Source organism: Lagopus leucura, unplaced genomic scaffold (assembly GCF_019238085.1).
Source record: "Lagopus leucura isolate 7727_CA_CO unplaced genomic scaffold, USGS_WTPT01 Super-Scaffold_1, whole genome shotgun sequence".
NCBI lineage: Eukaryota > Metazoa > Chordata > Aves > Galliformes > Phasianidae > Lagopus > Lagopus leucura.
The window spans coordinates 2,127,211-2,154,699 of record NW_024962250.1 but is presented as its reverse complement, the minus strand read 5'-3'; the positions used below and the strand labels follow the sequence as shown (position 1 = coordinate 2,154,699).

The 27,489-nt window shown below is 39.8% G+C and overlaps 1 protein-coding gene across 7 annotated transcripts in view; it reads left to right on the top strand.

Moving 5' to 3' along the window:
• The window catches only part of SLC1A2 (solute carrier family 1 member 2), an 83,197-nt gene that overhangs the window by 21,835 nt on the left and 33,873 nt on the right, over window positions 1–27,489 (top strand). For 5 of the 7 annotated variants that reach the window (XM_042869641.1, XM_042869792.1, XM_042869872.1 and 2 more), the window contains one exon: window positions 25,765–25,904. In XM_042869641.1, coding sequence (XP_042725575.1) covers window positions 25,765–25,904 — 140 coding nt within the window. Of the gene's footprint in view, window positions 1–3,505; window positions 3,527–12,096; window positions 12,442–25,764; window positions 25,905–27,489 lie in introns of those variants that run through there. The other 2 variants (XM_042870015.1, XM_042869711.1) reach the window with 2 other exon arrangements.

Sequence of the window (27,489 nt, the reverse complement as noted above, 5' to 3'; positions counted from 1 at the left end):
TCTGTGATAGATGGGTTGTGGTGGAGCCCCAGGTTGCTGAAAGAAACAGACATTCTAGGTTATTTTTAGTGGTTGAAGATTATCGTGTTATTAAGTGTGCATAGAGACATGTCTGTGGGACTCTTCTAATGAACAATATTCTAATGAACAATACTGACATGCTTGGTGCCTCAGAACTCCTCGGTATTTGGAAAAGAATGGGGCTTTACAGCCCTGATGTCTCTGCAGGGGATTCAGCACGCCAAACCTGGCTGGAGGAAAGAAGTGTGGCTCCCCAGCCCAGCACAGACTGTAAAACACATTGACTGGCTGAGGGAGACTGATAATTAGGAAGAGATTAAAGGCAACCAAGCAATCAAAGCTCTTTGCTATGTGTTTGCATTAATGCTTATTCCACATCAGTGAACACCAAAACACTGCTGTAAGATTACAGCCACTGTAGTCTCAGAGGAAGTAATACTGCAAAGGATCTGGGAGGTTTTCCATCCCTCATCTGAGAAAGGATGAGTTGCTCAGCTCTCACCTCTGACCAGTCTTTGCTAAAACAACAGGGCAATGAGGGACATCTTCCAGTTCCTGCCTCTTACTCCAGAACGTCATTGTCTTCATCACTAGGCAAGCTTTCCTAATACCTACCGGTATCTGCTTGCTATACATTAAATTCTTTCCTTTCTATCCTAATAGAGCAAGGAAGGTTCAGTACATCTCGTATATACCTTGCAGTAAGAACCATTGTTCAAAGTAAGTTACATCTGCAAAGGCAACTACGCAAAGTAATGGCAGAAGCACACTCACACCAGTTTAACTAGCTGACCTTCTTCCCATGGTGATGAACTTTAGCAAGAAATATGAGTCCAAATATTTGCTTTGTAAAATAAATTCTACACAGAAGTGATGCTGACGTCAAATCCAGTAGTGTAGGTTGAGACAGAAGGTCATAAAACGGAGAAAAAATTGTTCTTATGAAGCACCAGTAATTCTCAATAGTATGTAACCATGCCTTGGGATTTTCCATACAAGATTTTACAAGAGAGCTCTGGTCTATGTGAGCACTACCAGAACAGGTACATGGTCTATTGCCACCAACCAAGTTCAAGAATAAACGGTGTTCTTCTTTCTTCTATTCTAAGGCAGATGTGCATATGGTGTCCTGGCTCAGGATCCCAACTGTGTGAAATGACAGAAGCCTCCAGGCTCAGCCACTTTTGTAGCAGTGCAGGGCCAGGTTTCTGTGTTTTGGAGTCTCTGGTGTTTCTGCCACCCTGCCCACCTGCTCTCCTTTTTTTCCCCAGTGCCCCCCTCTTCAAATGAGAATGTTTCATTGAAGCTACAATAAAATGGCAATAAAAACATTGTGTTTCTACAGTGCCCTGCAAAGCTGTTTCTGTACCCTAAGAGCACTGTTTGAGTGGCATTGCATTTGATTTACTGGAGGGCAAACTGAGGTATAGAGCGGTCTGGCAGATCTCTAGCATAACAGGGAAACAACAGAGTCAAAGGCAAATCTGAAGGAGTTACAACTTTGAAGATACAGTCAGCAAATTTATCACTAACTAGCTTATCTCCACTACTGTGGAGAACTGAGGTGGCTTATTTCATTGAAAATTTTCCCTTAGAAATGCCAAACTATCCTAATAGTTGCTACTCCAATTCATGTCCTGATTCAAATTCAAAGCAGAAGAAAAACAGCTTGAAAAGGAGCTGGAGTGCGTATCCGTCTTCTAGTAGCTGTCTTGGCTCCTTCAGAGCCTTTAGAGATTCTGCTATGAATTGCCTTCAGTCAGGCCTTTGACATAGTTGCCAGGTAGCTAATGTTCCTGCACACATTCCTTGTTATCAGTCTTGCTGTCAAGTCTGTCACACAGCAATTTTGGGGTTTGTTGACACTTTTTCTCAATGTCATCAGATACATCAGATGTTGTTTTCATTGTTATTTTTGTCTTTTTTTTTTTTTTTTTTTCTAGGCAGAATTTAAAAAGGGTGGATCTTTCTAAAACTTTCACAAAACTTAAAGGAAAAAGGATGCGTTCATGAATGCAACTCATCCACATTTTCCAATAACCATTTTAATTCTGCCTTTCAAATAAGTCAGCATAGGACACACAATGTAGATTTTAATGGGACTGATTATTTCTCTGTCAAGCTGAGAATTATATATATATATATATATTTAATAAGAAAATTTTTCAGATTCACATGAACGTTATTTTTAAAGAAAATGAAATAAGCAAATGGAAGCACTGTGCTTGTTTGTTTTCAGACCTAAACTGGGAAATCTAGACAGAAAGAACATATCAGCAGAGCGCTGTGATGAAAAACATTTCCAAAGGCAAATGCTGACCAACTGTTTTGAATGCTGGATGCTGCGCAATGCATGTGTAAATCCAGCTAGGATCCTTTCAGTGTGCAGAGCCTGGCAGTAAGTCATATCAGCACCTCTTGTTCCATTTGTAAGTGTGTTCCCTGAAACAAGAGCACTGATTGTTCTGGTGAGTTTATTTCAGTGCACACTAATATTGCCTGCTTTAAAAATAAATCTGCTCTTTCATTTGGAGCTAAGCCATATACTCCCAAAAAGTCAGAGGTAAAGAAGTAATGACGTATTTGTTTGACAGCATTGTAAGGAACCTTTTTTTTTTTTTTCCAAGGCGTTGCACATCTCTGCTTAGTATCCCCAAGAGGTATCTTTGTAGCCAATTATTTCCATGCTCCAGTAACACAAGTTTGGAGATGGGAATAGTCTTTGATGGCATTGCATGCTGTAATTGCTGAAGAAAAGGTCTGAAGCTCCAGTGTACAGTATATCAACACAATTTTTTTTTATTACTTTTTATTGCTTTAAATCTTCATAACGGAGCTAGAGAAAACCAAGCAGGAGAGTATAGTGTAACCCTGATGAGGAGGTGTTGGGGGAGGGAAGGAATGGTCTAGCAGCAGTTGGCTTGTAAGCATCTTTGAGACTGTGGGGAACAACTTCTTACGAGACAGAAATACAGCCAAGCCAATAATGTACAGAAAGGATGAAGAAATTGGATTCTGTTTGTGTGTAGGGAGTGCTGAGGCACAGAGCTGCTTTGAATGCAGTTGTAGCTCAGTACCGAAGGTGACTGCCAAAAATGAGGTGGAGACTTCTCTGTACTGTGTGCCCTCAGCTTTAAGTGTATATTTCACTACCAGTGCCAGGATTTTACAGTTGCTGGTGTATGCAGCCTACTGAGAAAGTATCCAGTTGCTCAATGTGACAAATAAGTGTGACAACATGAGATATTTTGTGGGGTGCTGCCAAGCCTCTGAGCAGTTCTACCACCATCTCTGTCATTCTTTTATGTCCAGAGGGAGGAGGGCATGCTCTCCAGATGTTCCTGCATATGTTATTTTTTCCAAGCAACATATAAAATGAAATCTATTGCCAGCTGCATTGTTCTGCTTGAGCAACTGAGGAGCAATTGTACATAAAACCAGCAATGAGTGAATGAGATTCATATCTACAGAATCAGGAGTGGGAACACTCTTTCTTCTTACTCAGGTAAATCCCTTAACCTGTCGTGCAGCTCAAGATTTCATACAGCAAGGCACTTACATCTTCCTATCAGGTAGCCCTGGGGCTTGAGGACTTTCTCTGAAAATCACTACAAGAAATAGGAATTCTCCTTTAACTTTGGTATGGTTTGGTTCAGGTTCAAAAGCTATGTCTTAGAAGAGGAGAGAAGATCAGGTTTCTGTCTAGACTTGTTTTACTTTTAGCAAGTCACTCATCTAGAGCCCTGCAGGTCTGGGTAATTTTGCAGTTCTGGAGTACTGTGCTGAAGAGGGGCACAACACTGCTTTGTTTACACATGTAGGAGGGTGCAAAATGTGCTCCCTCCTGCACCTGGACATCCCTGTGGGTTGGTGTGGCATAACAGCAGCCTTTGTTCAAGTCCATTTTTGCTTCCTTTGCCGAGGTTACTGCCTGCAAAGAACTGACCTTGTGTAACTTCACTCTTGGATTTTTCTTCAAAATATAATAGAATATAATTAGCATTCAGCTGATTCAGAAGAGAAATCAGCCAATGCCTAGGTCATACAGCAGCATGATGTGCCTTAGAGGGTTGGACCATGATACTAGCTTAGGATGGCGTAATTTGAATCTATTGTAGGAGTATTTAAAGTGATACTGACTGCCCCTGTTCCTGAGAGGTTTCAAGATAATCATGAATTGTGATTGCTGTGACGTCCAATTACTTCTCTCAGCTATAGCCTTCTTATTGGCTATGGAAAGGGCTCCTGAGGCATCTGCTTAAGGGAGATCTATTCAATTATACGAGTAGCTTTAAGACACTTTGGATCAGACTGAGTAACGAGGCTCTTCCTCTAAAATCTTTGGAATTACCATCTCAGACAAGCCCCTGAGATCATGATACCATCTCTTCTTGCTTATCCTGCTTGAGTTCACATGAAGAAGTTACACATATCACATGGCCCATACACACTGGCACTTGATTCTTCACAACTGAGATCAGGCTGTGATGCTTTGACATAAGGAAGATCTTCCCAGGAAGAGCCTTGTTCCTTTGATAGCTGAGGTGAAACTGCATCATGAGAATGAGCAAAAGGGTATGAAGTAAATCACAGAACAGGAGCATCCACGTACAAGCTGTCCACTTTGTCTGTGTCTTCTGAAAAAACCCAGAGAAGTCTGTAAGAGCACAGTATGTTGTAGAGCTCACCAGGACTGGCTTAGGGCAGATATTGCAATAATTTGCGTCAGCTCAGAGGTTTCACAGTCCCAAGCTTTTGAAACAGCAGTAGATTTTCCCCTAAGTTTGTTTTTCCCTGTGCTTGTTTCGAAATGTGAATCCAGGTTGTACTTATTTCTCCATTGGTAACCAATCAGAAGAGAAACCTGCGAAAAATAGAGCAACAATACAGAGATGGTGACCACAGTGAGTGATGTTGTTTGCTGTGTGCTAACCTTCATCCTGACTGCCAACCATGGGCACACCTCCTGAAACTGTATAACATGATCTAAAGCAAAGCTTCTTGATCACAAATAACATTTTGTTCACTCCAGCACTTCTGATTACACAATAGTACAAGCTTTGTGCCCCTCAAGGACCTGAAGTTTGAATGTTCCCATGGCAAAGTTTTCTCTTCAGGAGTTTTTTTGATTCTCACAGATTAAAGCCAAGTAGGAGAAAGTGTCCTTCTTTGTGAGGTCCAATCCTTACCTTTAGAAGTTAATAGACTGCCTTAAAATTTCCATCTTTCTGTTTTCCTTATGCACACCACTTATGTCAGAATGTTGTGAAACCTGAGTTAGGACAAAGGTGGCATTCATTGTTCATTTCAAGTTGTTCGTTTTGCTTGCTTTCTTACTTCCTTGTATTTCAGAGTTCTGTCTGTTTGCAGGTTTCTTGGTATGTATGCAGCCAATACAGCTGTTCAAAAAAAACCAAATTCCCTTTCCATCATTTTTGTGAGTAGTTGCAGGAGAAAAATGTTCATTTTGGCTGTAGGGAGGAAGCAAGAAGAATTAAGTACATACATGTGCACAACAGGTGCAGTGATTCTTGAAAGCCTTTTTCAGCATTGCAGTGCCTTGAACATCTATCTCTTCTTGTCAGTGTAGAGGAATATCACCTTAAATTTTCTTCTAGCAAAGGTTCTCAGGAATAAGTTCTACTGCTCCAGTGGCACCTCACACAATGGCATCACTGTCATGTGATAAGGGTGCTTATTCACTAAGTGAAAATGGCAACAGGCAAGAGATTTCTGGTTAGCAGTTCTCTTCCTAAGACACATCCATGATATGCTTTTCCTTTATCCCACTGAACTGGAATTATTGTATGATGGTGCCATGCACGCTGATGCCCCAGGCAGTGGGCAGGTGAGAGACACAGAGGCAGGTGATGTTCTGGCTGAATTCCCCTTTCAGCTCTGTGTTATGGTCTGTTTTCACAGCACCCTTCATACCACATAAAGAAAAAACATTGAAATATGAGTGTTTTTATTTTAACTGCTCCTCTTTGGATACTTTCCCTCCTTGTACGTTGAAGGAAAATAAGAGAAACATTTAATGTTAAAAACAAAACCACATCCTGTGAGTCGGGGTTCTGGACTGGAGGAGAGGCAAATCAAACAGTCAATAGAAAGATTGTTGTCTGTTTTCTATTTAATCTGATGATTTGCACTATTTTTAATGGCTCTTAAATTTTACTTTTGAGGCAAAAGGCCTTTCTAGATTTCATACACAACCTGTGTATATTTTAGCAAGGATGTGAAAAAATGACAGCTGTAATATCTTCTTTTTTTTCTTTTTTTCTTTTTTTTTTTTTCCCTCTTTTTCTCTTTTTTCTTCCTCTTTTTTTTCCCTCTTTTTTATCCTCTTTTCTCCTCTTTTTTCTTTATTCTACAATATGAAGATCCGTAATACTGACTTTCATCATAAGTCACATGATCCCTCATTAAGGATTTTAAGAGTAGAAATGGTAAAGTTTCTGCTAATTTAACTTCTCACTGAGGCTATAAACTGAGGAGTGGTGTTATGAAGGAGATGAGCATGCCTCCTGGCAAGTTGTGATGACACATTTGTTTTGGTTTGCATATTTGTATTTGGTAGATTTCCTGGGATTTTTCTTTGCATATAGCAAAGAACACATGAAGGGCACATGTATATTGCTCTATTTATGCTGGGCAACTGATGTCGTTATGATTCGAAGAGAAAAGCATAACATTGCATTAGTGACACTGTACATCACAACTACACTAAAACACAGGTTTTTCAGAATTCTCCGATTAATTTCAGTTGTCAGAGATATGATCCATGAATGTTAAGAAAATTGAGGTAATTTTGTGAATCTGATTTTATAGTAGATGTTTGAACTGCCCGGAGAGTTTGTGTGAGAAAGGAATTTGAAGATGGAAATCTTGAAGCATGCTTTCTTTTCCTCCTATGGAAATCAAATCACTTTAGAGAAAACTGCCTTGGCTGAACCATCAAACTGTCACAACATGGAATGCTGTTGTATTGCCACAGGAGTTGTAATGGGGGTACCCAGATGGCTTCCTATTAATAGGCTGGGCTAAAGGTCAGATTATGTTTTGTGATGGGAAAAGTGAATCATGCTTATGTCCCTTGCCCAGCTAAAAGTATATGGACCTGAGGTAATGAGAGAGCTTAATTTCAGTGTATCTAAATTATTTTGGTCTGGGGATGTGCTCTCAACTACCTCTTCCCCAGTTCTTCTCAAACCTGGAATTTTGACTAAGGTCTGAATCAGGCACTCAACTGAGAAACATGGTCAAGTTCCATCTAATAAATTCCATTCTACTTTGGGAAAGAGATTATTGCTAAGCTTTCTGCATTCTTAATGTTGGTCAGTTGTAGAGCCAGATCTTTCCTTCTCATACATGTCTTTGCAACCGACAGAAATAAATAATCTTTTATTTTTCTTGCCTCAGCAAGAAAAAGAAAAGATGATTCCACAGGGGAGCTGAAGCCATGTAAACTACATGTCTTTGTCAGCGTGGAAGAGATGATAGCTCAGAAAAGAAACAAAACATAAGGGGATTATAGGGGCAGGCAAGTGAGAGACAAAAAGGAGATGTACTGACCTTGTTTAACTTGGAAAAGCTAATTAATAAAGAGGAAAATCGCAGTTCGGGATTCAGCCTGAAGGTGAGTTTTCTCTTAGGTGATGCTAATTAACAGTCTGAGGTATATGTAATATTAGCCTGAAGAGTTATTATTTCTAGTAGAAATAAGTGGGTCTAGACTGCAACATGTCAGTCCAGGGAATTTGTAGAAAACTTGTGAATAAATGTGCTGTTAGATTCTTTTCTAAGCGAAAAATCTGTTCTTTGAAGAGTATGAATCAACCTTTTCTATTCCAAGATAAGAGCAAAATGAGCTGAAATGTGACCTTTGACATGGCTGTAAATGAAGAAAGGGACTTACCCAATTAATTAGACAGTATCCATCTCCTGTAGATGTAATGATAATAACCCGCCGTTCTGTTAAATCTAGATCTGGAAACAAGAAGAGGTAAAAAGCCATTAGATGTTATCAGGGATATTTTAAAGGGCTGCAGAGAGGGTGAGGTTGTGCCTCAAGGCAGACATCACGATCAATTTGCTGTTGTAATTTTCCATCTTTAGGGCAGCGATCCAAACACTGTGCCCAAAGAGAGGGCTAAAAGAAAGTGTGAGTTGGATAGGGGATACGTAGAAGAATGCATGATCGTGGCCTAATTTCTATTGGTGATGTATGTTCTAAAGAATAAAATCACAGAATCATCGAATATCTTGAGTTGGAAGGGATACATAAGGATCACTGAGTCCAACTCCAGGCTCCATACAGGACCACCCAAAAATCAGACCCTGAGAGCATTGCCCAGATGCTTCTTGAACTCCAGCAGTTTGGGGCCATGACCACTGCCCCGGGGAGCCTGTTCCAGTGCCTGACCACTCTCTCAATGAAGAACTTCTTCCCAATATCCAATCTGACCTTACCCTGAATAAGCTTTTAATTCAAAAGATACTTGAAGCTCTGTGTTTAAGGTGGCCTGCAGCGGCGCTTTCATTCCATATTTACCTTGTGCTTAGATGAAGAACTTGGTTTGCAGTGCTTTTCCTCCTCAAATGATGCTCACCTCAATGAGAACAGCTTGTGACAAGACTTGCTGCTTGTGTCTGGAAATAGCTTAGAGAAGGCTAAGTCCACAGGGCATGTAGGGTGGAAAATGGTGAAAGATGTTGGGTTCCCGTTGGAGACAGATGTGCTCTGAACTTAATGTCTTTCTATACAAACATTAGCCTCTGCTATTTAACAATTGTTTCTTCTTATTTGTGCTGTGGTAAGTTCAGTTCACTGGTACAATCTCTCACATTAGTGTACCAGTCACACAAAATGGTCATTAACGTACTAACCAAAAGGGGGCTGTCTGCTGTCAGCTTTCTTTTTCCAGCTACAGCAGCAGCTACTTGCTTTTGTGCTAAATGTTGAGTGCTTTCACTTTTACTCCAACATCTACTGAAAGCAAAGAGAAAGTGGCATTATACATGTATGTATTCACATCCTGCACTGAAGTTCTTTAAAATGCTTAAACACTTTCATCGTGTGAAAGCCAGAGCTGCCAACAGAATCAGAGGGCAGAGGCAGGGGCAAAAAAATCCTCCGAGACAGAATATCTCATGTAGACCTCAGTTGTACTCATAGAAAAAAAAAAGCTTGAGCTACCATTGAATGCCTTCACGCAAACTGTAGTAATCCTGGAAAACCAAACAGTGAACACCAAAATATTCCCTTTTCTCATAGTTCTGAGAAAATAATAGAAGGAAAAATGCGTAGCCTACAACTCCTTTAATCTTAGGAAGCCTATTTATTGCCATATCTGTGTAAGTCCATGTTGGATGTCAGCCTATGGAAGGAACAGTTCTGGGAAAACAATAATAAATACTCTGTGGGGTGTTTTTGGAGTACTCTAGGGACATTGCTTCATCCTTCCTTCTAAAGAAGAGTAATCGGTCTGTGTCCTTAAGATATATGCTTGTCCTTTATCAGTCTGTGTCCTGCCAGTAATAAGCAGAGGGAAGGACATAAAGCAATGATGTCACCTCATTAGCTGGCAAAGACGGGCTGAACACACTGTGTCCACTTTGAGAAAATTTTTAGCAACAGACAGGTCAGATACAATTGTCTTCAACAGTCATAAAGTCTGTAAAGTCTTTCAGATATTTCACACGTGTCTACTGGGTGAGTGATGGATATCAACTATGTAGTTTTAGCTTTTCAAACTGTGATTACATTCTGTTGAATTTTCCCAATCCTCTCCTCTTAGGCCATGTCTTTTAGGCCATCTTAATTGAATGTAAAAACAAGTCTGGGCTTAAAATATATCTGCGCTAGAAAAATATCATGTTAACAATGCAAAAGAACTTCCCTTGTAATGTGTGTGAAAGTGGATTGGCTGCTATTGCAGGTGTGCATTTCATCATCCCCGACAATTTGTACCACACTTCCTGCAAGTGCAGTAATGAGCCAGATTGTCTTCAACCTAAGTGATGAGTAAGAGGAGGAAGAGCAGTTAGCATCATGTTGTTTTTTTTTTTTTTCTTTTTCTTTGTACAGAAAATATAGGAAACTGTGTAACAAGCTGTAGCATGAGCCATTAGAACTACTGCCTTATGAAGGGTCTCGGTGCAGGCAATTTAACTTAGGCACAGTTTGGACTCCCAAGTTCTGCCTGATTCAAATAATGCCAAAATAGTCAAGGGCAGGAAAATTCGTGCTTCCATTCTACCAAACTTTGGGATGCGGGAGCTCAGGTTGTTTGAGAGTTTAGGTAGAAGAAAGTTGAGGAATATTTGCTGAACCTGTGTGCTCTAAAGAAGCTTTCTCAAGGTTTGGCAGGAGATTCCTGTTGCTCCCAAGTCTATCTTCTGGAACCTGGAAATGTGAAAGCACTCAAAAGCAAAGAATGGCAGAGTGGGATGGTCATTCCTGCAATAGGGCTAGAGCTTTGTTTTCCCAGATAAGTTCAAGGCCATGTTTGGACTGTACAGTGTTATAGCATCTCACTGCAATGCAAACCACTGAGTCCAAACAAATGTATTAGCTAATGAACTTTTTGCATGATGAGGTGATGAGCAAGGTGCAAGTATCTATAGAAATAGAAGGGTTAGTTATGGAGAGAGGAAGGGGTTTTCTTCCTTAATACATTTCTAAGTCAGGAATATTTATTCTATTTATCTGAGTAGGTTTTTCTGCTTTAAAACATATTCACAAGAAGTTGCCTGGGTCTGAATGGGTGTAGCATTGCCAGGCCTTCAACAAGTTTGAAAGTGGCCATATTGCCTTAGAGAAACTCTGAGCAGCCCACTAGCAGAAGTGAGCTTGGTCCATCCCTGTTTGGCACACGGCTGCCGTGAGCCCCAGCATATCCTGGAGAGACCCAGGGAACCCATCCTTCACCCAAAGAGTGATGAGGGAGAGCCAGGGACATCAACAGGGTTGTGTCAGCACTACAGAGGAGGCTGAGGTACTGTGGCAGTTGTGGTTAGTGGGGTGGGTTGTTGGCAGCCATCCTGTGGCTTACAGCTCTCCCCCATTAGTGCTACAGAGCTCCTGCACAGCAAATAGTTGTGCCTAATTTTTTTAGAGATGAATATCAAAAGGAGCAGCTGGGAAACATTTTTTAGACAAAAATATGTATCTAAAATGCAAACGCCCTATGCTGGTATTGAAAGGTAGGATCTCCTACATGAATGTAACTGCGTAAGGCCCTGTTTTGTAACTTTTTTTTGTAACTTTGCCCTCTGATCACATGCTTCCCCAATTTTTTTAACTGAAATAGGTGTTCACCCTTACTATTCAGATTTTGTGTTTATTCTTCAGCACAAGTGAAGAGTATTTATATTTTCTCGTCTAACACCTAGGCTTCCTGTTATAAAAATATCAGTTGCACAACACCTGTGAGTCACTATTTGCCCTGCTAATAAATGTTCTAACAAAGCAGTATTGAACTGCATGGAAAATATCAAGAGTATGAAAATCTATTGTGTCAGTCTTTGCCATGAAAGCGGTCAAATTACTAAAACCAGGAGACAGAGGCAAAAATGCAGAGGCCATTAATTATCTCCCTCACCTGCTGCAATCTTCCTACAGAACCAGGTTTGTGAAAGGCCATGCCTGTTATGCAGCTCCTACTGGAATGACACCATGGCGTGATGTGCTGCCTGAGCCCCTGCCTGGCTCTGTGGGTCTGGGTCAGCACACACACCATAGTCTGGCAGCAAAATGGGATGTTGAGACAACCAAGGGGCTTCACTAGAAGCCATATTTTCTAACTACATGAGTGGCCACTTCATATCTGTCTTCTTTCCTCTGAAACGGAGTCTTTGCAAGCAAGAATTCACTTTACAAGCAAGAATTGTTTCCTCCTGCACAGTTTTTTCATTAGACATTTTAAGCTCCAGTTGCTTGAGAGTTTAAATACAGTAGAAGGCAGAACTACAATAAATCTAAGCTTGAAATAAAGTGAATTGTATTATAAAATGATTTAACAATCACCTAACAATTACAGTCCACAACCCAACAAAAATAGAGGAAGTTCTCAGCATTCCCAAATTTATATTTGTCTGATCCAAAATTCAAGCTCACTGCCATCCTTAGGAAGGATGGTGATTTTGGTAATTACTTCGAAGCAAACTCTATGATTCTGATGAATCTACTGCTTTCTACTTGCTCATTGTGTATGATGTTGGCTGGAGAACTCCTGTAAATGTCCCTAAGGATGGAGTCACGCTGTGACCGGTGTCATGTGCTCAGCAGAACGACTGAAAGGCATATGATCACAGGAGAGAATTGCTCCGGTAATGACCTTGTGTCCTCTGGCTGGGAAACGTGGTGACATTTAGACTATGCTGACAGCAATAGAAGAGCACGAAGAGCAGAAGAAGGTGAGTTCAGTATCTCAAGAATGACGCTAGAAAAGATAGACTTATTGAATTGTGTTATGATAAATACAGCAATGAAGACCCATAGTTTTAAGTAATGAGAAAGTAGAGAAGTTAGCGTGAGAAGAGAAAGATACAAAATACAAGGCAAATTCAAGTGATTTCTTGATTCCTGAGGAAAGATGCACAGACGCATAATCACAAATTTTTCATTCCTTTGTTTTTCAAGTATTTCAGTGGTGCAAATTTTGCCCTTTGACTGGTGATAACTGTTAATCAGTCAGAAAAGTATCAGAGATTAAATTGACTCCTTGGTACTGCAGGGTACAGAGTTCTTTATAGAAGTACATAAGTTCTTTGCAGAGAGAGTGGTGAGGTGCTGGCACAGGCTGCCCAGAGAGGTTGTGGATGCCCCGTCCCTGGAGGTGTTCAAGGTCAGACTGGATGGGGCCCTGGGCAGCCTAGCCCCGTATTAACTGGTGAGGTTGGTGGCCCTGCATGTGGCAGGGAGGTTGGAGATTCATGATCCTTGAGGTTTTTTCCAACCCTGGCCATTCTGTGATTCTGTGATACGTGGAAAGGGCGGGAGAATTGTAAAGAGCATTTGAACAGAATGCTTCCTCAGTTAGTTTTGCTAAGCAGAAATGTCAGATTTCCTTGTTTAAGTTTGTATTTAGCTGATGATAAGCAGTTAAACTCACCTGTGCTGTGTTGTTTGTGGTGACACAGAGCTCAATCAAGCCCCGTGTGGATGTTTAATGTGGATTTCTTCATTTCTTTGAAAGCAAAGCACACATGCTGTAAAGTACTACACAACTCAGCATTGGAGCTGCAGCACATGAAGTTGATCTGAATCTATTTGCAAATTTGCCTCCCCTGAGCGTTATCTTGCCCTACAATCTGGGCACAGCCACAACATTTCCTAATCCATTGTATTTTCAGTGTGTCCACCATGCCTGTTTCCCCACTTCACAGCTTTTAACAATACAGTCTTTGTTGATGAGCAGTAAGCTGTAAATGTAAATGAAGAAAGTGCTGCTGGCTCTCACTGAGGACACCATTGCATGAGGTCCTGGCAGCCTGAGCTTAGGTTGGTGTGTCCAGGCTCAAAAGCTGCATGCCAAGCTGGAGCTCCACTAACAGCACTGCTGCAGCAGTGAGCTATTAGTGGAAGCTCCCTCCACAACTACATTGCTAAAGCAACAGTGTAGAAATGCTATAAATAAAAGCAGTGTATAAATAAAAGCCTCCATAGTCCTAAAAGTCAGAACTGCCTAGATGGTTTGCATATAATGAAAAAAATGTCGGGATCATTTAAAGTAGTACTGGTTTCAGAGTCTCTGAGTATATGAAAGTCTAATATTTAGTCATTTAAAATAAAATGAAATGTGTACAGTCAAAAATGTGTGTTTCTCATGGTCATTACTTAGACAGTGGTTGCTTTTAGCTTGCAATTCTGTTGTAAGCCTTTTGTTAGAAGAAATAGCCTATTAAATTGTAGGGTCATATTTTTCCGTGGTTTGTTGGTTAGCACTCAGTTCAATAGCCCACATAAACATATGCTTCACTGTAGGGACTTGTGTAAGAGCTGCTGAGTTAACACATAGCCGTGTCCCAGGAGATCACTATGGTTAGATTAAGAGGGCAGAAAATGGTATTTGGGTGTGACGTGTACTGTTGGTGAGCCTCAAATTTTGTGCATTCACTCTGACACTGGTCCAGGAACAGGCTGGGCATTACACCGAGGGCTTTAATGCTTCACACGGTCTTATCGGTCCTTTTCAAACTCACTTAAGGACATCCATTGCTTAGATGGTTAGTGGTGTGGGCAGTTTTTATTCCTTGGCTTTAACTTCTCCTAAAAGTAAATGAGATTTTCCATAACTCCATTTTTGGTAAACACTCAGCAAAAACAGAATAAAAACCTTAGGGTTTTGCTTTGACATTTTATTCCTTAAACTACACTGCCCTGCAATACGTTGTCATTTTGTTGGATATTATATGCTTTGGAATTTGCTATGGTAAACATATCACCATAATAAATGTGGCTGAAGGTTAAGATCATTCTGTATGACATGCTCTGCTTTGGTTACCAGTACCATATCAGGCTTGGTCTCTTTAAGAAATACTGTCTGATAAGGAAGAAAGGAAAAAACACTCACAACGTGTGCTTGGACTTTCTTTTTCTAACTTTGTACTGAAGGAGTCTGATAGCTTATGTCGAGATGGCATTTCAAATCTCCAGCCCACAGACTGATGACTTCCAAGATGATACTTCGGAAATTGCTGGGCTACATGCTCATCTTGCTGCCATGGCCTGGGCACGCAGGGCTCAGCACTGTCACGGACCTGAAACTCTGGGCCCTCAAATTTGATCTGCTTCATATTAAAAACCACTAAGGTGAGGACTACAGAATAATTTGGTAAACCTTTCTAGATTTCCCCTAAAAACTTTAGAAGAAATTCAAGTTTTGGTTACAGAAGTCAGCTAAGTTGAGGAAATCCACCCTCGTTTTCACCGAAGCTGCTCTGCCCTCACGCAGTGACAGTAGCTGTGTTCTTGTGGAAAGCTGGCTGTTGCATCTTGCTGTTGAGCCTCAGAACTTCAGCACATGTACAGACCTGTCTTCAACACACCCATAGTGGCTGTGCCTCACCGTCCCAAAAAGAGGCATCTCCCCACGAAGGCTTGCTGGGCTCAGCTGGAATAGTTCAGCTGAGGCTATCCACAGTGCTGTACTACAGTCCAGAACACAATACCAAATAAACAGCAAAAATAAAACGTTCAAGAAAATGTCTTGTCAAGACACAGACTCAGGGAATGCCAAAAATAACCTTTTTCTTGCCAGTGCTGAAATTCTCTCAACTCTTTTATATCTGTAAAATGAGCATATGCAAACTTTGGAGAGACAAAGGCAGTTAAGTCTTGCGCACTGCTCCTGAACTGGATTCTTTGTCAGAGAGCCACATGCCCTAAGGGCATCACATATATAACGTAAAAGAGAAAACAACCCTACCGTCCATGATCATCCATCTTTAGGTCTGCAACCCTAAATACACGCTTCTTTCTGAAAGCTATTTTGTAGTCATGAGCTTCCATCTTAAACTGCATTTTTCTGGGCACAGCTCACAGTAGCACACATGCTGATGAGGAGAGAGAGTATAAACAGATCACCCGAACAATCTCTTTAGCTGAATGCCCACTCCATTTCATACTGATATTTGAATCAAATTCCTAGTCTATGTGAAGAGGAAACTTCCCCACTTTTCCAAAACTACTTTTGCAATGTGTTTCCTCTCTGATTTGTTTTGAAGGTACAGTTTGAAAAGGAGGCTCCAAACCCCAATTTAATTATAAAGGCACAGGGCAATAAAGATGATGCTTTACACTGGGTCAAAATTATTGCTGTATTTCAGGACTTACTCTATAAAAGACCTCTAAAGTTCCAGCAGATGGCATGCACTCATCAAAGCTTGCACTGTGTGATCATAAATACTGCTCCAAGCAACAGCTGTCAGAAAGGATAAGACAGCTCATGCTGAGCTTGAGGAGCTAAAATAATTTGTCACGAGAGATTTGCTTATGCTACACTTGATTTCTGTAATCTCTTAAACATACTACAGGAAGTTAGTGTGTCTTCAAAACTAAGTTTCTTTGCTTTTTCAGGGCACAGCCCAAGTCATTTTTTTCTTGAGACTGTTCTCAGTAAAAAAACACGAGCAGATTTTGGCCAAAGTAATTCTGCCAAAGCAATAGCTGTGATTAAAGCAATCTGAATATCTGGCTATAATAAAAATGTACTGGCACTAAAGAAAAGTAGGAACTCTGGAAAAATAATTACAAAATGAGTAACGGAGAAGAATGACTCGAAGTTTCTTGAACAGGATGCGTTTTAAGCTAGGATGTGCCATATGCTGAGAGAAAAAACTTAAAACATCCTTTGTTAAAAACAAAACAACATAAACATTCTGTTTGTGAAATGAATAAATACATTGTGCCAGCGAACAGATATTATCTTATACTAAAAGACTTGCACACTGAAGTAGCAGTTTTCACCACTCAGAGGTTGCAATGGTAAATTAGCTTATGGCTATTTAGAATTTCCTTTAAGAACTCTTGGAGAACAGCAAAGAAACACCATTATCTGTAGCAGCAGCAGAACTAACATCTGTTGGGAGCAAACTGGGACTTTCTGAATTTCCATATACTAATCCAAGCCCTGACATTTTCTGCATAGACATTCAACTGTTTTCCTGCAGTCTCCTTAGTAGTTGTTCTTCGTGCAAACAGTTTCTGACTCTATCCACAGTACTTTCTGGAAGAGAGATTTCCCACACAGGAAGTGCAGAGAAATGTTTTAGAACAGAATTAGTGCTTGGATTCAATGTTATGTGCTGGCCCACTGACAAACATCTCATGCAAGAGAATGCATTTTTTTGTGTTGGCTTCTTTTTATTAAGTTTATCTGAAGTCCGGTCAATCTTGAATCTATTTATGTCTTCTGCAGCATTCAGAGGAAAATGCTGAAAATGTAGAAGGTCAGCTCTCTCAGACTTCAGCCACTGGAAGTCAGAGAGGAGCTTTTATTTTTATTTTTCCAACTTGATTTTTCCATTTTTTTCCTCCTCGTTAAATGTGCATAGTAAAACTTAGCACTTTTCAGTTCTTGGAATACTTTATATAGCTTCTAGACTCCCTCTCTCTCTCCCTCTCTCTCCCTCTCTCTCTCCCTCTCTCTCTCTCTATATATATATGTATATATATATATACTGGAAAAGAAAGGTGAGGGTTTGGGAAAAGAGGGAAATTGTTTGAAGCTTAAAGCAAAGCACAAAGTTAATAAGACTGCTAATGCATCTGGTTGGTACTTCCTTGCTGCTGTCAAAGGTATAGGGAACTTTCAAAGCAGGTACCAAAAGCAATAATTTTCCTTGGTTTTTGTTAGTAACTAGTTAATATATACATTTGATACAAAAAAAGAAAATAAGCAGTGAAGATGGGATCTTTATAATAGATCCCTAATAGCATCTAAAGGAATGCTAGTAATTGTGTTCAGATGTAGTATAAGCATATTTAGTGGTAGAGTTGTGATGCACTCATTCAGCCATGGAAGTTTATCTGCCCACTAAGTACTTGCTCTGTGTAGTGATGTGGTCCAAAATCACTGGCACAGTTCCTTTACTGACAAACCTGTGAGAACTTGAGGAAACCTGAGGAAAAAGTGTTTCAAGAGCCATCACTCAAGAAATAAATTCACAGGAAGAACTCGGAGCTTGCATTTAGCTTCCTGTCATCACGACAAAATTAATTCATACTGTCTCAGTTGGAGCTCCTTGTTCAGTTCTGTGAACAGCACTGGATTATACCTGTAAAAAACCCCAACACTTCACTCCACGTTGTCCCAGCTAGCATGCCTAGGAGCTGCTACCTTTCTGATCCTTGCCCAATCTAACTGATTTAATAATCTTTCTCGGTGCTCTTGAGCACTATATTAATCCCCAATCATTTCATAGCCTTTTTCTTTGTGTTACCTGGCACACCCCAGGTAGAAGCAAATGCAAGGTCATGATTTTACTTGTCTCTGAGTTTCTGAGCATGTAAGTAGATAATTTTTACACAATGCACATTATTATATCCTTTGCCATAATAATAATATGATTCATCTTTAATTCTATTACTCTTCATCTCAGTCTCAGAACATAATTCTGAAGTAATGAAGCATGCAAGGCAGTGTTCGCAGGTTGTTACGCTGCTGTAAAGCCCTATCAGAAATTTGGCATTTAAAAGAACACTCCACACGTGCATCATTACAGTAATAAACGATCATATCTACAATGGTTACTGCATTGTGTGTTTTAAAATTCCTTTTTTTTTTTCCACTTTAGCCTGGGTGATAGATAGACTATGAACCCTGTGGATGGAAATGCACCTTGTTTACTCCAGACAAGAAACAAGCCCAGCAGCTCTCCTTCCACGGAGAACTGATAGTCCCTTTAAGGTGCAAAACTTTGAAGTTTACTCTATCTTTACTGTGTCATAGTAGGATTTTATTTTCTTAGTTTGATTAGGCCTGAGGTTCAGAATCAGAAAAGCAGAAATAGTAAATGGATAGTGCCAAAGCTTCACATAAACATGTCAGCACCAAATTTAAAGACTTGTCAGAAAGAGAGTTCATAGCCACATCTTCACTTGATGTGAATCAGAGGACCTAGCAAATAGAAAGAATCACAGAAACTTCGTCTCCTAAAATGTGAAATATATTACAAACTCTGTCTCTTAAATCCTACAGCTAATCTCTGTTAAGGGCATATTATTTCACTCTTGAGATACTCACAAAAAGAGCATGAAGCCTTCCCTCATTTGCTCCACTTTGTAGAGTGGTCATCGCATGCAGATGCAATCGGTACTTGGGGGTCTTTCTGGTAGTTCTGCAACGAAGGGATTTCCCATCAATTCACTTTTGCTTTAGTAAAGCTCTGCAGATCTTCCCTGCCCAGGACTGTGGAAGCTCTCTGAATCCTGAGGTCTGGAAAAAAGCACATTTCTCATTTTCTTGGGAACTGGAACTTAACCTCTTTCTGTCAGCTTCTGTCATGCCACTAAATTATAAAATTAATTAATTTGCTAACGTGTACACACTCAGCCACTCTCAATGAGGTGTTAAAACCAGGTTTTCATATGAATGGGTTTGAGACACCCCAAGAAGAAATGGCTGCTTGTAGTGCCTCAGCTGATGTAGCTCCTTGCCCCTGTCACAACAAAAAACACATAAGTGTCATCTCAATTTCTTTCTCCCCCAGCTACCTGGAACTCCCAAAGGTAAAACAAAAATCAGGATTTCACTTGCCTTTGTGTTTCTAAGTCTTCACTCACATTAATAGGTATAAAACACAATCATCTTCATTCTAACAAAACCAGTATGATTCAATATGATCTGCTGATTTCATGTGGTTGATGGTGCAGGATTCCATGAGAAATGAACCTTCATTCACAGCCTCTCCATAAAGGCTTATTTACTTTTCCATAATATGTCACAAAGTGCTATGTGCATATATTAGTCAATCAAACATTAAACAAAAGAAAAAAAAAATCTCAGCTCCTCAATGGTATTTCTGGAAAGACGTGCATAAAACAGGTAAAAAAGGACTGTGTGATTTTTTTTAAGTTATCACCTTAATTTTCTTTCCTTCTGCTTTGCAACAGCCTCTGAACTACACTTTCCCCATCGTACAATTAAGCTTCCTGAGCCACATTCAAAAGCTGAAGAAATCGTTGAATTTTTGAAGGTAGCACATTTAGTTATCAGAAACGTTATGCTACCTCCAATAGGGTTTTAAAAATGCAAACAAAATGAACCTAAATTCAAAGTTTGCAAATTCAGATAGGCAGTGAAGTTTTTTTTTTCCTAAATGACCTCAAAGAACAATATTTTGAAACGTCAGAAGACAGTGATGCATGTTACTGCAAACTAATTTGGAGAGCAGTAGTGTTCGCTTAGGCCACTCTTCCCTGCAGGTTCTGTGAGGATGCCTCTAGTCAGCTATTTAGATCTGATTATGTTAAACTTGGAGAATGTATACTAAATGCTAACTTGGCAGAAATAATGTAGTTGTAAAAGGATTCAGGGAGAAAACTCCTTCTCCTACTGCAAAAAGCAAGTCATGCTGCAGGGTGTTGCTTATATCAGTCCCTAGGTCAAATCAGACTTCATGGTCAAATCAGAATTCATTACTGTCCTGCAAATAGCAAGGAAAACCCTACATAACACAGTTAAAATTGAATAGAAGAGCTTAGTGAAGAGCTTAAAATAAACCCTTTGTTAACACAGACGAAGCATTCCTTTAGTAGTTGGGTGCTTTTGCATGAGAGCTTACCATGACACTAGAAGGAGGCTGGTACTCAGTCCATGCTTCGCAAGTGTTAAGGCAGACAATCTAGACTTCTGGCATTCAACGAATGAAATCTTTTACCTTAGTGATATTATCCATAAGTTTTTCTAGCCACTGATTGTTCATCTAACAGCCTTGGCGGACTCTTTCCTGCAGGGTCAGGTGATGACTGAGGTGGAACAGATCTGTCAGTCAAAAACACATGCCCCAGAATCAATGGAGTTATACTAATTCTCCTGTATTCCAAAGAAGAGATACAACCCTACACACCAAACATTACTGCTAACAAATTTCATTTAGGGTAGACTAAGCTCTTGCTTACTTCCATGCAATTCCACTGGGTGACAGAATGAGCTCAGAGGGTGAGTACTCATCAAAGTTACTATATATCAAACAATATCATTTTTGTCATGACTTTTTGGTGACAACATTTGTAACACTTGTCTCAACATTAGATAATTGAGTTTTTTGTTTTGAGGTCAAGCAAACTTTTTTACCTTTTTGAAAAGGCCATTTCTTCCAGGAACAATTGAGCAAGTGCTAACATTTACGTCTGCTGCTTACTCATCACTTAGAATAGAGCCACGCTTGGTTTGACAGCAAACATGCAGCTGAAGACGTGTTCCTAGAACCTAAATCATGGCTGCTACATCCAGAGCTTTTTCTCAAGAATAACTGTAGCTGCCCATATTGAAGTAATTGCCACAGAAGGTAAACCAGTGCTTTATTCGTGACATTCCAGGAAAAGAGTGCTGTTCCTGTTACTAAAAGTATTGCTAGAAACCTGAGTTACTCTGCTGTGTAAAGCTTAATATACCCCCACAAGTTATCTTGACAAGTCTCAAACAATTGATTACCCTGATTTGATTGTCTTGCTCTAAAATAGCCATTTATTATACTAACAAGAGCCTCTGATCTAAGCAGCTCACCATCCCCCAAAACCAAAAAGCAAAAAATTCAAATTAACCAAAACAGACTTTTATACTGAAAATTACCTGCTTGATTAATTGGCACAGCTGGAGTACATGCAGACTAAACACCGTCTCTGCTAATTTGCCCTGTCCTCAGCATCTGTTTTTGCTAGCCTCATTACAATCTTTGTCTACATTTTTCATTTAAATCACAAATTATTCTTTCCTTGTGGTCTCTGCTTTAGGTTGATGTCAAACTGGGTCTGCGTTCCAATGAGTGATTGGAATTCAAAGGGTATTGTCACTTCAATTGACACTTTGACGCATTAACAAACACTTGAATTCTTAACCCCTAACTCTTGTGAGGAAATGAGTTTATATTTTGTAGCAAAGTGCAAAAAGCAAATGATCTTTTCATACCCTTATATATAGAGCCTTCAATGGGAATGTGAGAAAGAAAGGAGTAAAAATGAAATATAGCAGCAGACTTTCACAGAGGGAGGTAAAATAAAGCCTAAGAAAAATGTTTGAAGGAAGTAGGACTGAAAACCCCAGAGGCACTGAAGTTTCAATGAGTTGTTTTCCTACATTTTTACACAATTACGCGTAATAACCAGAAAGCGAAACAAACAGCAGCTTAAAAATTGCAGAGAAATACATGAGCACTATAACAGGCAAAATTAACTGCAAACGTTCAGGTAATCTGAAATCAAATGCTTTTGGACAGATTTTGTTCTTGTGCAGACTGTGGGGATGAGGGACACTGGAAAGAACAAATGGCTAACCTCACGCTTACTCAGGAAAGAGATTGCTTCCTTCCTCAAAAGGTGATAAAATTGCAGTTGAGTTCTGTTACTTGTTTCTATTAATGGGCGCATGTATTGCCTTGGCAGAGCAGGCAAAAGTACAGACTGTGTTCACTTTGGGACATCTCTGTACTAATAAGGTGAATAAAAATCATTTCTTTGGGCTCAGAAAAGTTTATCTTCTAGGAATAAGTGCTGCCTCAGAAGCACTGGTGGGCTGGGTTAGGCAGAAGGTCATCCTTGGTGTTCGAAAGCCACTCTATGCATCTAACTTGTGGTATGAGCTGTTTCACATGGCTATGCATTTTCCAGTATTTGCTTTATGTTTTTACAAGTTCCATCAGTGTTTTCCGGTGCCTGGAGTTGGCAGAAAACAATATCTTTAATTTGAAGGCCTCGGTTCTTACGGTTCTCTGTGTGTCTATTCCACAGCTTAGCTGTTTGGCTGCTTGTCGTTAGGACATATGAAAATAACGAGCAGAGTTTATTTGTATTACAGTGTTCTAGCTTCAGTGACATTAGACTAAAAGAAGTTTTGGTCTGTTGTGTTTCAAATGAGCATTCAGAATGCTTGGCTAGTTTGAATACCCACGGAAGCTCCATGCAGTGGAACAGCAGCTTATTCAGCAAGGGTGATCATCAGCATGTTTGAGAGATCACATCTGCTGAAATGTCTCTTGTGCTGTCTCATGATACCTATGTACAGAAGTTCCATTAACACAGAGCTAATTCACTGAATTCAACCTCAGGCTCAGTTCCTAAGACCCAAGTCTACTTCCATGATTCAGAAATCAAGCAGATTTTCATCACCTAGTAACTGGATAGAAAATTTCTGGAGCGAAACATTGATTTAGTCCTTGCTACTTGAAGCTTCTCTTACCATTCACAGCAGATTTTTATTTTGTTAGTGCCTTCCTTACCCAACCCCCCATACCCTACAGCCTCCAGAGCCTTGTCTCTGGTCTGGTGATAGAAATCTCAGTGCTAAGAGCAGTGCTAACAGTGCAGATGCTTAGATAATTGTTCGTGTGGTCCCACTTTATATGCAATTATATCCACTTGTCAACACTTTTTGTAACATGTCTGCACAATTAACTTTTGTGTGTGTGTGTGTGTGTGTGTGTGTGTTAGGTCCTTTTCTTTGAAAGCAAAATAAAAACACAGCAATTACATACCAGTCAGAATATCTGTCCTTGCTGGAGGTTTCCTTGCAATCTTGAAGAGCTGGAGAGCGCAAAACTCATTTTTTGCACTTCAGAGAAAAACACATGGTTGGCAGTATGAAGTCCCTGGAAAAACAGAAATGCCTTTAAAGAGCCTTGTGCCATCACTTTCTTCTCAGTGAAGCTTGGATACAAGAGTTTGCTGTAACATAGAAGCTCTGGGTTATCTGAGAACCTCAAGCAGGGCTGGATTCAGTGCACCTGGGATGTAATCCTGAGTGGCAGCTGCAGGAGCAGGCCCACCATCCCCACACCTTGTGAGCCTTTGTTTGGATGCTGACAGCCTCCAAGGGCAAGGAGTGCAAGTGCCAGCAAATGTCACTGAGACGCAAGTGGGAACAGAAATAAGCCTTGGGTACAGGATTGCTTCTGTATGGGAGGGTTTTATGGGCAACAGGGGCAGGGAATGGTTTCTTCTGTTGTCTGTCAATTAGGAAAATGGTGTTTAGAGTAGCCTGCAGCAAGTATTTGTGAGGAAGCTTTTCTACTGACACTGTGAAGCCATAGGTGTGGGAAATGGGAAACCAGACTAAACCTAGTCTGGAAAGACACGTGGCCTGAGTGGCAGTAGGCAGCACTTACTGACCCACTCTAGTTCTGACAATAATTTGCTACTTGAAGATCTTCTAATATTTTCTTTTGAATTGCTTTCAACTGCCCATATTTCAAAGTTTCAGATGAGTATAAAATCAGCCCTTGGTGAATATAGGCCCAAATAAGTGCTGCATTTATATCCAGCATTCAAGTGAGCCTGGAAGTAGTCCTTAGTTGCAAAGTTTAGATCCCAGTCTCCTTAATTCTGTGGCATGCTTCCACGTGTGATTTCATGTCTCCGTGACCCGTGTGCATGATCACTACAGATGCTATTTCATTCTTACAGCACTTCAAATAACTGTACGTCGTTCTCTAATTCTTATTTATATCTGATAGTTGTGTTCGCAGATTTTCAAGAAGTTATGCCACTCATTTGAGCTGTCAGAACATGCACAAATATTCTAATTTGCTATTCCACCATCAAAAGCACATTTTACGATTAAAAAATGTAAAAGGTACAAAATCTAAATCACAACAATTAGAAGTCTCCCATGTCTCTTAAAAAAACATATCGCCTGATATATTTTTAACTGGCACTGCTATTTTACCCAATAGGTGCACTGGAAATAAATGCCATTTTACTTTCAGTGGGAACATCACAGAACTATTTTTGTAACTCTCTATCAAGAAACTTTATGAAGACAGTGAACTGTGCTATGTATAATAAAGAATTGCTTTGTCTCTCTGGAGATGCTTTAGCTTGCTGTCTCTGTGGCAGTCACAGTGATATGCTCCAGACAACCCATAGTGGGACAATATATCTTGATTTAAAAAGTAATAGAGCATCCAAGTTTTGTTTATCACATTTTTTTTTTAGGTCTGTAGCCTCAATCTAATACTGTTGATGCAGATTTGTTTTCTTTTTTTTTTCTTTTTCCCTGAAGTCTTGCCCTAAGCTAGCGTAAGACCAGGTCTCACAACCTTTTTCTTTTTTCCTTGATAATAAAAATTGCATTTTAGCTGTTCTTCTGATATTTCTCATATTTAAAAAGATGGCTATAAGGTTTGTGGAAAGTGTTTTATTTGCAGCAGTATTTTTAGTGGGTTTTTTTTTTCCCCTCGAAGTATATTTAAAGGTTTTGTATATAAAAAATGAATCTATTGCTAATGATTTATCAGGCACTGAAAAAGTTTGAAGCATCTTTTTCAAAGGCCTGCACTCATGTGTATCACTCAAATATATATATAATGTATGCATATATATACACACATATATGTACATATACACATGTATGTTTTCCTGTAAACATTACAAATTCAATGAAACCAAAGGCTTTCATGGGGAATGTGTAATGTTCTGGTTTTTTTTTTCAGTAGCTGTTGATCAAATCTCATTAAAACTTGGTTGAAAAAGATTCTTTTGACTTCTGCATTTTGTTTATATTACTAGAAAATATTAATGTTGAAAAGTTTTGGGAATCCTACGCAAAATATCCCGGAATGGATTGTTTTATCAAATCCTCATTTTTAAACTCTTTATTTTTTTTTTCTGGATTGGAATTAAACAAGGTATTAACTGCATTTTTCTGGTAACATAAACTGCTTGTCAGCCATCTTTCCTGTTTCAGTGGACAGCTGTGATCTCCGGGGAAATCAGATTCCCCAGGTCATGACAAATAAGTTAACGCATGAAACAGTTAGGGTGTCCTGTGAATTCAGTGTTTGCAGAGAGAACTCCAAAAAGTACCTTACTGGCTATACCTTTAGAAGAGATACATCAAATGGTAACATTTCAGACACTTCTCTCCTTAGAACAGTAAAGATATGGCGTTTATGAAATGTGGGAAGGAATGGAATATGCATCAGATTCCCTAGTTACATGTGATGGAAATAATTCAGGCTTTCCTCTTCCTTTTGGCATCATGTGCTCTAACTTTTACTTGATTTTCGTTTTTATTCTAGCGCCAACAATATGCCGAAGCAGGTAGAAGTGCGGATGCATGAAAGTCATTTGAGTCCAGTGGAGCACAGATCTGGGAACATATGTGTGCAATTCTTCAAGTCGCTCCGCAGGAATCTGCTCCTGACTCTTACTGTATTTGGTAAGCTATATCTGCCTGTCTGGGTGCTTTGAGGATCTGTATTTGTTGGTGTAAGACCACAGCCCCTTTCTATGCTCATCTGCTGTTCTAGCTGAACAGTCAGACAGTAAGTAGGACACCTTTAGGCAATGCCCCTCTAATTCAGGTGTGCAAGGTGTTATTAACACAACATGGAATGAGTCCACACAGCTGAGCTACCTGCCATCTCTGGTTTAGAATGGAATGTAACTGAAGTCCCAAGGTGGGTCAGATCAACGTCATTCAGTGAAACCAAACGCAATGCAGATTTTCTCTCTGTTACTTGAAAAAGGAGAAAAACTCTCAAAATTTACTTTTTCTCATCTTTTTATCTCTCAGCTCACACTGCTGTTAAGGTTTTTCCACCCCTCTGTAGCTGTAAGCCAGCGCTCAGTGATCTCATCCCGAACGTTACCTCTGGTTTTAGCAGCTTCCAAATATGGAACAGTCTGACATTTTATTGTGGCCCCCTGGCTCTTTGCCTGGCTCATTTTCACTGAAAGCCTAACAGCGTAACGCAGCAAATTCATAGACATACTCTATTTTGTTATTGTTTGAAAGAGCAGCTGGTTGTGAGCTACAGATTTCATAGTCGTATTTTTAAGCCTGCAAAACACATACTGCTGAAGTGTTTAGACAGTGTTTGCACTGAATCATCTTTAGAAGGTGGCTGATGCAATTCCACAAAAGTTTTAAGTAAATGTATATTCTGCATCATATCAAACTGATACTACAAAGAGTATAGCTGCTGCAAATCACAACTTAAGCTCTGATGTCAAATTTTGTTACAATTGAGACTGGCATAAAAAAAGACAAAAGCATGCTGGATGTAGACATAGAATATCCGTTTATGAAGACCCTGATATGGAAGTAAATGTGTTCTTTTTTCATTTAGACAGGGCTTTAAATCTCAGCTCTGAGAGAGGATTTTAGGTGTTCTCACAGTACACTTGTGATGAAGAAATTCTTTGTGGTAATGACTATTAGAGTGTGTTAGTACCATGAGAACAGAAGGATGCAGTCCATCAAAGGGAGGTAGCAGTAAATTAGTACTAAGAATCAGATTTTTCTTCAATCAAGTTTTCTTCATGTGTTACATTACAGACACTTTAAAGGATGAATAACAGCTCTGTAGGAGTAATTTCTGTTTTGAGTAGAAAAGTGGTGTCTGGCTGCCTGAAAGATCAATCAGGATTTGGAGGGAAGCTGGAATTGACTAAGTCTTTTATTAGCTTAATTCCCTAGTTTGCTTAGTAGTGTGCTGATAAAATCAGAGATGACCACATTACTAGTAAATGACTGATGTTCCCCTCCAAAAAGCCCCAGGTCACCCTTGAATCTGTTTTCCTCTCACGACTATTTTAGCTTTCCTGTAGGGCTTTTCTTAGGCTGTAAAATAGCTACTTATGCTGTTTTGCTTTCATGCAGTATCATTCTTATACTAAGAGCTAGATGTCATGCTGAGAAGAGTCCCAACCCATTGAATGACCCTGTGCACATCACTACATCTCAGTGCCTTAGGTTCGCCTGCATGTAACTCTCCCATAGTGTTACAAGTATATATATA